Source organism: Halyomorpha halys, unplaced genomic scaffold (assembly GCF_000696795.3).
Source record: "Halyomorpha halys isolate HHAL.00 unplaced genomic scaffold, Hhal_1.1 Scaffold602.1, whole genome shotgun sequence".
NCBI classification, from domain to species: Eukaryota; Metazoa; Arthropoda; class Insecta; order Hemiptera; family Pentatomidae; genus Halyomorpha; species Halyomorpha halys.
Window position 1 is genome coordinate 610,274 of NW_027105306.1, and position 12,541 is coordinate 622,814.

Below are 12,541 nucleotides of genomic sequence, written 5' to 3' on the forward strand. Positions count from 1 at the left end.
TTGATTTTATTTAATTTTATGTATTTTTTATGTATATGAAAAATTGTATCATAGTTTATATTTGTATGCATTATATTTAAATTAAAAATATGATTTTAAGTAACAATGAATAAAACAACATATTTTGTCATTTAAATTAGAATTAAAATATCAAAGAAGTGTATATATTTTTGTAGATATTTTTTTTTATTTTCTTTTATGATTATTTGTTGTGAAGCATTTTTATTGTTAGGTGTGAATTTTCAGGATGATGTTAAAGCAAGGCCATAGTCAAATATTGAAGGTAGTTTGACGAGATGATAAATTGTTTAAATGTACATTTCAGAAAACAAAACTTTTGCTCTGTATTACATTTTATTATAAACTAAACTCTGTAACTTGTTTCATTATTATCTTTCAAATATTTATTTTTCAAATGCATGAACCTAGTACCTTTCCAGTCTTTGTGCGGCAGTTGAAGGTCCATATAAAATCTGAATTAGATTCCTAAAAGATAATAGTTGAATTTAATATGGCTTTATTGGCAACCATGGTAACCCAGCACAAGCCTCACAACACTTATAAATTCATCCAGCTCACATCGATGAATGGTTTATAAATTTATATTTATAAATTTATCGCCGCATAGTCAGCTTTGATTTCTTTGTGCCCTGGTACCCAGATGAACAAAACTACAATGAGTCAAATTTAACTTGAAACTTAGTGTTTTGCCAATGGTGGATTGTATATACATCTTTCTATAATGACAATGAACTCATAGAGTCTGTGAATAGTAAATTCTAGGAATTTTTGTCAGGATAATTTATTTTTTCAATAATTTGTTGTTCAGTTTGCGCTTTTGCTTGTTTGTACTGGAGTAGATTATTATCATTATAGCATTTAATAAATATATATGTCCGATGGCTTCTGCACAGTCCCTGTTCCACCAGAAAATGTTTTTTTTATTAGTAAAATATTGTTTTATTTTCAGGATGGATTTATGGGCTGCATCTATGAGGAGGTTATTAAAAATATCTATTTATCTACTATCTATTAAGTTATCGGCTATAATCTTTTGAGTTGTTTCAATAAGGGAATTTTAAATTTATCCCAATCAGCATTCTAAGTTTGCCATATCTTTGTCATGTTTTGTCTATAGTTAGTTGCTTGAAGGTTAGTGGTCAGTAGTGGGATTAAGAGAGGTTAATATGGGAGTGTGGTCACCTGAATCATAGTTAATAGCTTTTCAGTCTAGTTTGGTCAAGGTAGAGGCTGAGCAGGCTGTTATATTGATATGGCAGAATGATCCATATCTAGTACATAAGTGAGTAGGGGACCCATCGTTGAGGACAATAAGGTCATGTTGGTCAAGAACCTCAAGCACTAAGTGGCTTCTATTATGTTTAGTTGCATTTCAATCCCAACATCTGTTCCTGGCATTAGCATCAGTGAAAATAATTTTAGGATTGATCAAATTTCTTAATAATCTTTGATCGATTATTACACTTGGTGGAAGGTATTAGGAATAGATGTTTACTTTATATGGCAACAGCCTGCAGAATTTTAGTACATTTGATTTCTTCAAAATAGATATTGTCCTTAACATAAATAGCTACTCCGCCACAAGATATTTTCCCCGATTTATAATCCTGGAAATGCGAGATATCCAGGGATAGATAACGTATGGTGAGAGGAGAGCTTGGTTGAAGACATATATCTGTAATGCCGTTAACAACTAAAATGTGAAGCTTATTTCTATATTGTATTGGAATGTTTATAGGCATTGCGTAGTTAGAAAAATAAAGTATATTTATGTACATCCCGTATAACTATATCACTATATATACTATATTACTACATGCTCATTCTTAAAAGCAGTCACATACATACAAACACAGATGTACAGATAATAACGCTAAAGCATATATACAATTCCAAAAATATCCATAGATATGTACATTCAAGTATATATGTATATATGGTTATGAATTAATATAGTAATATTTAATTTAAATATATTAACTCAGATCTGGTGTTTTTATTTATACCAACTGAAGTTTCTTTTTTTGATTTTTTTCCCCCAATACTTCGATGAAACTGTCTTTGGTATTTGGCGGATCTATTTTAATTTTTTCGACGCCGTCTTACTGTCTACTTTTTCTGAAAGGCATCACTTTCAGATGCCCGGAGGTAGTTGAGGAAGACAGTGGACAGGAATCAGAGATGAGAGGGGAGTGAGGAATGGAAGTAGGAAGGAGGCAGGGGCGGAGGTGGTGGGGAGACATGGGTCTGGGCTGTAGAGGTCGACCCAATAACAATGTCTTACACTCAGGTGTCACTGGTCCCAAAGTACTAGGTATATCTGGAGTAGCTTTAGTTCGATAATTTGTAAATCGAATTTGATTAATATACCTGTATTCCTGTTTGATGTGTTTTGAGATTTTATTATATCCATCCAAGAACAATGTTTTGTAATTTTGACCAACCCCATATGATGCCATATGGCAAAGGAAGGGCACTAGTTACATGCTTATATACTTAGGTCTATATTAATATTGTTATATATATTTATTTACAATAAAGGAGGTAAGAAAAAAAATAATGAAATTTTGTGGATTTTTTAATATTCACATATTTTTGCTTAGTTATAAAACCCTTTTTTAGTAAATTGAATGCTTTTAGCCCTTTGATACATGAATTTTGAATCTTGTTGAAAAAATTAAGCCTCAGAATTGCGGGGAAGTTAAGTAAACAAATCTATTTTGCGATTTCCTGAAAAATTTGAGAAAAACTAAATGATGCCTTCAGACATCTTAATGCATTTGGTTACTTAAAGAAAGGATTGATTTAGTGAATGTAATTGATATTGTAAAATAAAACCTGTAATATAAACTGAATGGTTTTCACAAAATTACGTAAAATTATGTCCATCGATAGTATGTACATATGTATGTAAAAAATATTAGGTATAACATTAAAATTGCTTGATTTATCAAATAAAATTAATTACTCATATTAAAATACAAAAAAGTAATAGAAATATGATTTTTTCTTTAAAATTACGGAATTTGGAAATAATTTTTTACTTGAAATTAAGAATGTTAGTTTTTGAATTTTTTTTTTTTTTCGGTCAAAAGACTCCCATTGGAGTCTTATTATATTGCCTAACCATGGTTGGGAGTCAAAGTTCTTCATTTTTTGGGACCGCCACTCAATGAAAAAGTGAACGTCCCAGGCCGGATTCGAACCGGCACCGCCAATAGACATCAAATTGTTAATACTGTCTTAACCACTGAGCTATGGGTGGCCCTTGAAACATGTTTTTCCTCTTGTTAAATATAAAAAAATATTACACTGTTCCTAGTATCCACACGTCTGGCTTTCGCAATTATCCATTCGCCATCTCATCTTCATTTTTCACTGAATGCTACCCAACAATTTTTCCTGTCTTTTATGATGCCTGGAGTCAGTTGTTCAGTTGGTCGTCCTCTTTTTTTAGCCATAGATTTAGTGAACCGGCTGTTGATGGTCGATCTCTTCGGCGAGAATCTTTGCCCGCTTTTAGTAGGCTGTTAGCCAGGAGAAATCAATAATTTTATCTGGAATCTTTTAAATAAAATAGGAATTGCCTATTGATCGGTATCTCCTACAGTCAAGACTAATCATGTTCTGGTAAAGCCATTAGATCGTCAAGAAAAAGGAGAAATTCGTAAGGAAGTTATGTGAGGATATTTTCTTCAATATCATTACCCATAAGAACTGTATTTAGATGAAAAAGTTCAATTCTCGATTAAAAAATAGTTCTCTTTCATCCGTTCTCATTCGTCCATTTCATCAGGGATTAAAAGATACAAAAACAACTAAGAACATTACAACAATAAGATATAGAAACGTAAATTAAGGTAGAATAAATATTATGCAAACAATAAGGGAAAAGAAAATCATATATAAATAAAAGGAAGGAAGACATAAAATAGTATTAACATCAAATAAACTTGAATAAACAATGATAACAATAAAAAAATAAACAAATACGTAAAAATGATAAGAACAAACAATTACGTAAACTAAATGGTTAAAAAAGTATAGGAGACGCATATAAAACGAAAAAACAGAAAATTAGATGTGGGAACATAAAATTTAAACACACTAACAAACGGAAAATGAAGAAGAAAGTTGAGATTAAATAAAGGTCGTGGAAGAATAAATAAAAATAAAATTAATAATGATAATAAATGAGCATAGAACAAATCTGGACCACCCACCTGTTCTGAAACTTATAAATAAATGAAACCCTGGCTTTAAAAAAAATTCTGCTAAATCGAACCAGAGCTTTCTGGGGAGGTAAATTGGAATATGATACCTGCAGGCATCACTATGCAACAAAAAATAAGTTCTTTACTCATTCTGTGAATGGACCAAGATTTCTCTAACCGGTCATGTTAAACTATTACAATTTACACATTTAGGTTTATTAGCGTACTTATTATGTACGAATATATTTATATCTTCGTCACATTGGGACAAAATGGTTTTAGGATCAGCCTATGTATGATGAGATAGGCTAAAGAATTTGTAACACTTTAAAGGTTGCGGTATGTAATTCTGAACTTTTATATTATGATAAGAAACGAGATGGATTTCGACCCTCTATGCCCTAGTTGTGGTGTTCCGGATAATGCTAAGCACATTATAATGGACTGTACTGTCTACACTACGGACCCGATTGCTGAGAAAAAACGGACTCTACACTCGAACATAGGACGATTTCCCCCAGTTAGTAACCGAAGAAAACTACCTGTATTACAAAGAATTTGTTTACGGTCGGAAAACAATTGTTGGGCCAGCCCACTTCAATCGTCTTCAAAGAAGAAGATCTTCATTCAGAAATTGTTTTTATAAATCGATTTATTGTCAGTAGTTCGATGTTACATGTGTAACATCGAACTATTGCTACAAACCTATATTCCTTTCAAAGCAGGGAAAGGTGGAAATAAATAAAATTATGATCAGAAATTTGGATGAGAATTGCTTCGGAAAACTCACGGTATTTGAATTTGTCATTTTTTCGTTACCGTTAATTCTTATTTATTATTCGGGGGATTGAATTTGTCGATCAAATGCAATAAAACATTGTGAAATGGAATGGACAAGAAGGGGAAAGAAAAAAGGAATAAATTGAAATATTTGTATTTAGTGTGTAGACTGGAATTGATTGTAAAAGCAAGGTTGGACGGGCTTGTATATAAGAATTTTATTTATAATCTTTATTCCTTTTAGATGTTTTATATTTTATAAGGGAAAGCAGTAAAAGTAAAGTCAGAAAATGATGGAATTACATACATAGCTGTTTTACATGGTTCAGAACTTTTTATAATTCTTACTTAAATTATTTTACCGCCCTCCTTCCTAGATAACTCCTACAATTTAATGTTAGAAAACATTTTTTCAGAGAACGAAACTTGTCCATAACAAGAGATATAATTTAATTTTATAAAAATAGTACGATTGCAAATACTTTTTGCAATCACAGTATTTTCTCTATGGTTCATTTTATCATTTTCCCACTAATTGTTGACTATTTCTTTTAGATGTATAGTGGTATGATAATTTAAACATATAACGTTTTTATAATTTTTATTTTATACAATTAGATAACATGTTAGTAGTGCAGAAGATGATTGAGATAACCTAACTACATTAATAACTAAAAACTCAGCATAATTTCCAAACATAACTCATAATATTATGACTTGGAGATTACTGTGTTCAGTCTATATTCTAATTCGAAAATGGAACTGAATAACGAATAAAGCTCTTCCTACGTAGCGAAAATTGTGGTAAGTTTTCAATGCAAAACACCAACTAAACATATTTGTTAAAATTTCTTTTCTGGCTTTATAAAGTGGTTTTATTTAGTGAATAATAATAATTATTCTCCTATCACATTAAATTTATGAGCTTCCTATGTTATTGTACAAAAATGATATCCTATTGGGGTTTGGGTAGTATTTTATTATATGTATCTTAATTATAACCTCAAAAATGTCTGTATGTTTTAAAGAACTTTTCCAATTAAGTAATTTGTGTATGTATTGCCATTTGTTTGTGACAATATTGCTTAAGGGCAACTAATCTGTAATTTTTTGGGAACTTTTTATCAAAATAATTTGAAATGATATTAGCATGGAGCTAATCTCATGTATAATGTGCAAACATTTCAGCATTTTCCGTTACTCTCGTTGATTTTCTGAAAGGCAACCTTTTGAAAATACACATTGTATGACTACACGTTTCAAAACCAGAAGGTTGCATAACCCTACTCTCCTTAAAAAAAATGAAGCCAAATAGGCCACGCCCTCGAAGCTTAGTCTTACGCTGAGATTATTGAGAATGTCCAGCACAATCTAAACTGAGATAGAAGGCAGCCTGTGGTTGGCTGATATCCTTCCACTACTCCTATGCCATACCCTTGGTCCATCATCATAAGGCTTACCTTTTTGGTTTCACTTTTCCTGCCAGCTTACTCCCTCCTAGTGCGAAACAGATGAATGTAAATGGAATCGATAAAAAACCTCTTATCTGAAAAAATGATCTGCGCATCTGATATCTGCGCACTTGACTAAAGAATGGTTCTGAACTGATCATTACAATTTAGTGCGAAGAATTTTAGATGATACTGTGGAAGACTTCCCATACCTCCAGAATCGGCCTTTGAGACCACTTCTGCAGTGTCTGTTCAACCGAGTTACTTCCTAACACATGGTAATTCAACAACATTGATGCATCGTACGAATTTTAGTTGATGAGGGTCTGCAATATCTCTATTTCTTACCTCGGATTTGAATACTTTCTTGATACTTAACCTTTGGGTTGATAAGCAGCGCTATGGCAAGTACCAAAACCCATTGGGCCAGCCTTGTATCAAATGTATGTATGTATATTCGGTAGAATACATGGGATGTCACACTATGTGTCTCAACTCCCCTTAACCTCAAACATTTTTGAAATTTTGGTTTTATTATCGCTAGGTTATAACATTTTCGTGGTGTATGGTCTATCTTTTGAGGGTATCGTATAATTTCTAAGCTTCTCTTGTAATGGGATAAGTTTGTAGGGTTAATGGTAAAAGTGACTACTTGTCATTCTTTTGAATGTAACTTGATCAATTTTATCATTAATCCGATGAAATGTACTGATACTTTAACATAATATCTTGATATGAAACCCTTGGGTTTCTATTTTAAGGAAAGGTGGGTGTAACATTGAGATGGGCTTAATTTCTCAAATATTTTCTAGTGCTGAGCATTACACATTTTATGGTATGATTTTGTGTTCAGGGTTAGTTTTATCATTGTTAGTATATTAGGCGTGTAAGCATAGAGTATTTTCTTTTTTTACTTAATGATATTTACAACAGTTTTTTAAAAACATATAAAAGTACGTTTGATCTGAATTATATGAGTTATGTATGTAATGTGAGATTAGAGGGTTTGGTATACAATGGATAGGTTGTTATTAATCGATAGTACACGTCATAAGCGTACATGATGAGGACATTATATGATACGTTGGGATTTCAGTTGTATAAAATCTATAAAGGATAAAACGAAGGATATTACCCTGAGGTATACCAGCAGACTGAGGAAAGAGGGATGAATAAGCACTATTGTGATCTACTTTAAATAATCTGTCTGTGAGATACGAAAGGATAGCGATAAAGTTTGTAAAGTATTTTTGTCCGGTTGTCTAATTCGATCGAAAGCTTTTTCTATATCAAGAAAGACTCGTACTGCTCAGGAGTTTTTTTTGATATAGAAAACGCTTTCGATCGAATTAGACTCCCGGACAAAAATACTTTACAGACTTTATCGCTAACCTTTTTCTATATCAGGAAAGACTCCTGAACAGTACACTTTGCGTTCCAAAGCAGACCAGACAACATCCACCACACTATGAAATTGCTGGATAGTAGAGTGGGATTTGTGGGATACAAACTGGTGAACTGGGTGATATATGACAGGAATCTACGATGGGGTACAGGCGTTTCAAAATAATTTTCTGCAAGATTTTGTCCATGATATGTAAAGGAGAGATAGGGCGGTATGATATAGGATTAAATTACATTTCTTTTCTTTTTTCTTTTTTTAATTTCTGAGTTGTTTCCTTTCTGCATAATGTGGTCTATATGTTGTATGAATTTAGTAATATCAATAATTACCCTGATTGTTAAAAACTTTGTTTAAGTTGTAGGTAGCTACTAGTTTAAAAAAACTTTAAACCTTTTATTTTTTGTATCAGAGTTTTATTGAATGATTATCGCTTAAGGATCTTCGGAATGCCCGAATTCCAACTAATCCTGAAAGATTGGGTGAAAACAAGCGGTTTTTTGAGCCACGAACTTGTAAAAAGGTTCTTTCTCTTCTACCCTCTCCTCTGCATCGCTTCAGATTGTTACCTCCAGGTTCAGGTCGCTTTTCAGGCTTGGTTCGAGACGATTGAAAATGCAGCTGCAGCAGTAAGTAAATATGAATAACCTAATATTAATAATACCAAAGCAGATATTTTCTGGATTCTAAATACTCAACATGTGCAGAGACTGTTGTGTACCTCGGCTCACTATTATTTTCTCCATGATTGTTATTTAAGCGATAGAATTTTCCAAAGACAAAAAGAAAAAGTTTACTGTGTAAAGGAAAAACAACAGGAAAGGTGATTGTCCAGGTGCATTTCATTTCAGATAAAATTGAAATTAGTTCAAAAAGTAACAATTTTTGGGTTTGCTTTGTTTTCGGTTACTGTTGACTTTTGTATTTTAATTCTTGTTTGACCTAAATAACTGTTGTGAGTAATTTGTGATGCCATGTTTCAGTTTTAAACATAACTTGAAATGCTTAGAAGATTAAGTTGTAGGAAGATAGTCCGGGTGGCGGTCAATAAAGGTATCAAAATATTAAACGAAAACTATTTATTGTTAACCAATGTTTCGAGACAGAGATGTCAACTCAAGTTGATTAATATTGTTATTGAGGTTAAGGAAAAACAATTTTTTAGGAATAATTTTTGTATTGAAATTATAAAGTTTATGTGGCATGGGCAATTAGCCTGCAAACAAGACAATTTAAGGAATTATGACATCAATGATTAAGGTTGTCCCATTGATAATGGCCTAAAGTACGAAACGTTGGAGATGTATTAAAATAAATAGTTGAGAGAAAAAGTGGATCATTGAAGTTAAAATAAACCACTCTCAAACAATCAATATAATAAACCATTAACCTAATAATATAATATTTTTGTTGTATATGATATATTGTAAGAGTGAATAAACAAATAAAGTAGAAGGGTGGGGAAAAAAGTGGAGGCAATGTGAAATAAAGAGGTGTTGAATATTCTAATTCATTAGCTTGTCCTTGTTACTTACGTATGAAGGTGATTTCATTTCTGAATGGAATATGGTCCGGGTGCGGTAAAAAAAAACTCAAATAGTAGATAATTATACTATTTTATTGAGCCAACGTTTCGCCCCACGTTGCAGGGCTTCGTCAGGGCTAAAAAAGATACAAACACTATAGTTACAAAAAGGAAAAAAGAAAAAACATAAGTGTAAATAAAAATAATAATAAAAAAATAACAGGGGTATAAAATGAAAAGTAAGATATAATAAGAAAAATTAAAGGTTGTAAATAGTAAATGAAAAGGGTAATAGTAACAAATAGATAAGAGAAGAAAAATTAAAGAAAGTACAAATAAAGAGATGAAAAAAGAAAAAAATACAAATCAAATGATGAGACAGAATGCATACCTGTTTTCACGGCATTCAAAGACAAAGTGACAGTTTGTATTGGGAGGAGTGGGGGTGGCAGTTACGCCACAATAACGAAAATATTTTGTAAAGTAAACATAGTAAAAAAGTATTTAAATTAGGTGAACAATAAATGGTAATATACATAATAGAGGGAAAAGAAATATTAAAAAAAAAAAAAATAGGAAAAGTAAAGTATAAAATAATGGGATACAAAGTGTGTAATTGATTAAGAAACAAAATATACCAAATGAGCGGTACATAAGTACACGGAAATAAGTATACTTAAGAAGGTAACACATGAATATAAAATAAAAGATAGATACATGAATATAAATGAAACAGGAAGGATAGTGAATATAAAAATAATTAAAAAAAAAAAAAAAATGTGAGAATTTAGAGAAACAAGAATAAAAGATATGACAAGAAAGTGGGCTTCTGAAATGCAGAAAAAAGAAAAATAAATATTATGAGGATTTTTTTATGTTCAAAATGTGTCGATATGTAAGGGAGATGCAGTCTTTATCAACTTTATGATTGACGGAATTCTCAGTCAAATTTATGTAAATGGACTTTGAGATGAGACGTTTGGTGTGGTTGGGGACAGAAATTTCATTTCAGTGATTTCATTTCGGATTAACGTTGATTGCTATTGTTAAGTTTGCGCTAGTAATTTCTATTTTGTCCCATTAATAAAGTACGCTAAATAAGTTAAATAATTGTTGTTTCCAATTAATGAAATGTGGGTCCCGGCTTAAGTGTTTTAAGAGTTCAGTTGCATTGAATGAACCTAGACTTGAGAGGAGTGGGTCATGATGAAACAAGTTCCACCAGATTCGTCCCACCCCAAGGCACAACAGTCTCCCCAGTTGCTAAGAAATGTAGCCGAAGCTGAATCTTCCATGCTACCTTAATATAAATTTTCATTAAAAGAAGATTTTTTCATGTAGCTACAAGATTAATTGTATTTTCGTTTTCAGTCGCTAAAATCCTTTTTAGCAGGTATTTTCATTAATTATTTATTGTAATATTTGCAGCCAGATTCCCAAGCGCCTGCGCCAACACCCAACCTAGCCCCCGAAATCTCGATCTCATCCAACAGGGAACCTGGTAGCGTTGAACCTGACAGTTACGCAGTTCAAGGCATCGACGTCGGGGAAGCCGTGCGAGGTTTCTTTACCGAAGAATTGGAATCTCAAGAAAGCAATGCTGAAGAATAAACTCACAAGAATGAAATCGTTTGAGCCCAGGAAACAATCACCACTCATCACGCCGTCGATATTCAATAAATAATTCTAACTTAATTCTTTAATTATCTTATTAAATTTATAATCCACAAAATAACGCATTAATTATGATCTTCTTACATAATTAACTAGATGTGAAATCTAAATCCTTCCTTTTTTTTTAAACAGTATATTTACCTATGTTGTTAGATTTTAAGGAAAAATGAAGGATGGTTCTCATTACCCTTCTAATTAAAAACATTGTTGGCTATTAAATCGTAATTTATGATAATTATATAACGGTAATTCACAATACACAAATTAATTTCATTCCAGGGTGAATAATTTGAATAGTTTTAATTAAATTAATGGGTTTGTAAATGTTATCGTCATTGGTTTTTGTTTCTCACAAAAGTCTCTGTAGAGATGTCGATGAATAACACATTTTTCCATGCACCCCCCTCTCTCACTCCCTCTCTCTCTCTCTCTCACTCACTCTCTCTCCCTCTCCCTCTCTCCCCCCCTCTCCCTCTTCCTCTTCCTCCCCCACTCCCACTCCCACTCCTACTCCCACTCCCACTCCCTCTCCCACTCCCTCTCCTTTCGTACAAAAGGACCTTGTGCTCAGTATCAGCCACGATGTATCATTAATACAAACTTACAAATTTATTGGCTGTTTCCCGACAATAATATCCACATTTTGATGGTTCTTAAGTTAATATTGAAATATAAACAACAGAGGCAGGTTGGGGCAGCTCAAAACTAGCAGATCGTTTAAGTAAGAGTATAAATACTGTTTCAGACAAAAATGAAGACTGTACTGCTTGAACGTCATAGACACTTTGAGTGTCTACTAAAAAAACGAAAATTAAGTAAGTAATAACCATTTTTTTAGGCATATTGTGAAAACATAAAAAAAACAGTTAAATTAAGAATTGTTTTACTAAATAATTTGTTAGTAAAATATTAAATCCATGATTACACGGACAGATAATATTGGTAAGTTTCTGTAAAAGAAACTTTTATATTGCTAAATTGTCTGTGAATTACAACGTGTTGCCTTCAACCAGTAGCCTCTTACTATAACTTAGTATTAACATTATTGTCTCAATAAAACAAATTTCCCAAAAATTCTATCAACAATTTTATGAAATCAGCTTTAAAAAAGCCGATAGTGTCAAAAACTTCAATTTATATAATATTTTAGTTACCTTGTTTTGGGATAGAATGCATTGAAAAATTGAAAAAGGTTTTACCACTTTGGGCATGTATTACTCAACCCTTCTCTGTCTAAATGCTAATTCCGAATTCGGAAAATCGATTTTTTTTTTATGGTAAAGAATTTTAATTATTATTTACCATTTCCTTTATTGGAAATTGAAGTTTGAAGACTGAACATAATAAATGGACAAAGTAATTTATTCGCTGGTAAACATCTCTAAGATTGCTTATAATTAAACAACTGAAATAAGTATCGAATTTGTTTTTAAGCCTCAAGATTAAGAAAGATTTCCTTATGTAATCTATTTAT

The 12,541-nt window shown here is 31.9% G+C and overlaps 1 protein-coding gene across 3 annotated transcripts; it reads left to right on the forward strand.

Annotated features, from left to right (window-relative positions):
* The first annotated feature begins 4,911 nt into the window (after positions 1 to 4,911).
* On the forward strand, positions 4,912 to 11,088 carry LOC106684685 (uncharacterized). 3 transcript variants are annotated; one of them, XM_014426911.2, is made up of 4 exons: positions 4,912 to 5,026; positions 5,634 to 5,819; positions 8,308 to 8,497; positions 10,822 to 11,088. In XM_014426911.2, the coding sequence occupies exons 3-4, from the start codon at positions 8,318 to 8,320 to the stop codon at positions 11,002 to 11,004; spliced, it is 363 nt and encodes a 120-aa protein (XP_014282397.1). In that variant the 5' UTR covers positions 4,912 to 5,026; positions 5,634 to 5,819; positions 8,308 to 8,317; the 3' UTR covers positions 11,005 to 11,088. The 3 variants fall into 3 exon arrangements, with proteins under 3 accessions (XP_014282397.1, XP_014282396.1, XP_014282395.1); XM_014426910.2 differs by having other exon boundaries at positions 4,915 to 5,026; positions 8,281 to 8,497; XM_014426909.2 differs by lacking the exon at positions 5,634 to 5,819 and having other exon boundaries at positions 4,959 to 5,026; positions 8,281 to 8,497.
* Positions 11,089 to 12,541: the final 1,453 nt, after the last annotated feature.

Coding starts and splice junctions, on each gene's coding strand:
- LOC106684685 (XM_014426909.2), top strand. CDS start 5,001: ATGAGAATTGCTTCGGAAAACTCACG. Junction 5,027..8,280: donor ATTGCTTCGGAAAACTCACG/GTATTTGAATTT, acceptor TTTTTGTATCAG/AGTTTTATTGAATGATTATC. Junction 8,498..10,821: donor TTGAAAATGCAGCTGCAGCA/GTAAGTAAATAT, acceptor TAATATTTGCAG/CCAGATTCCCAAGCGCCTGC.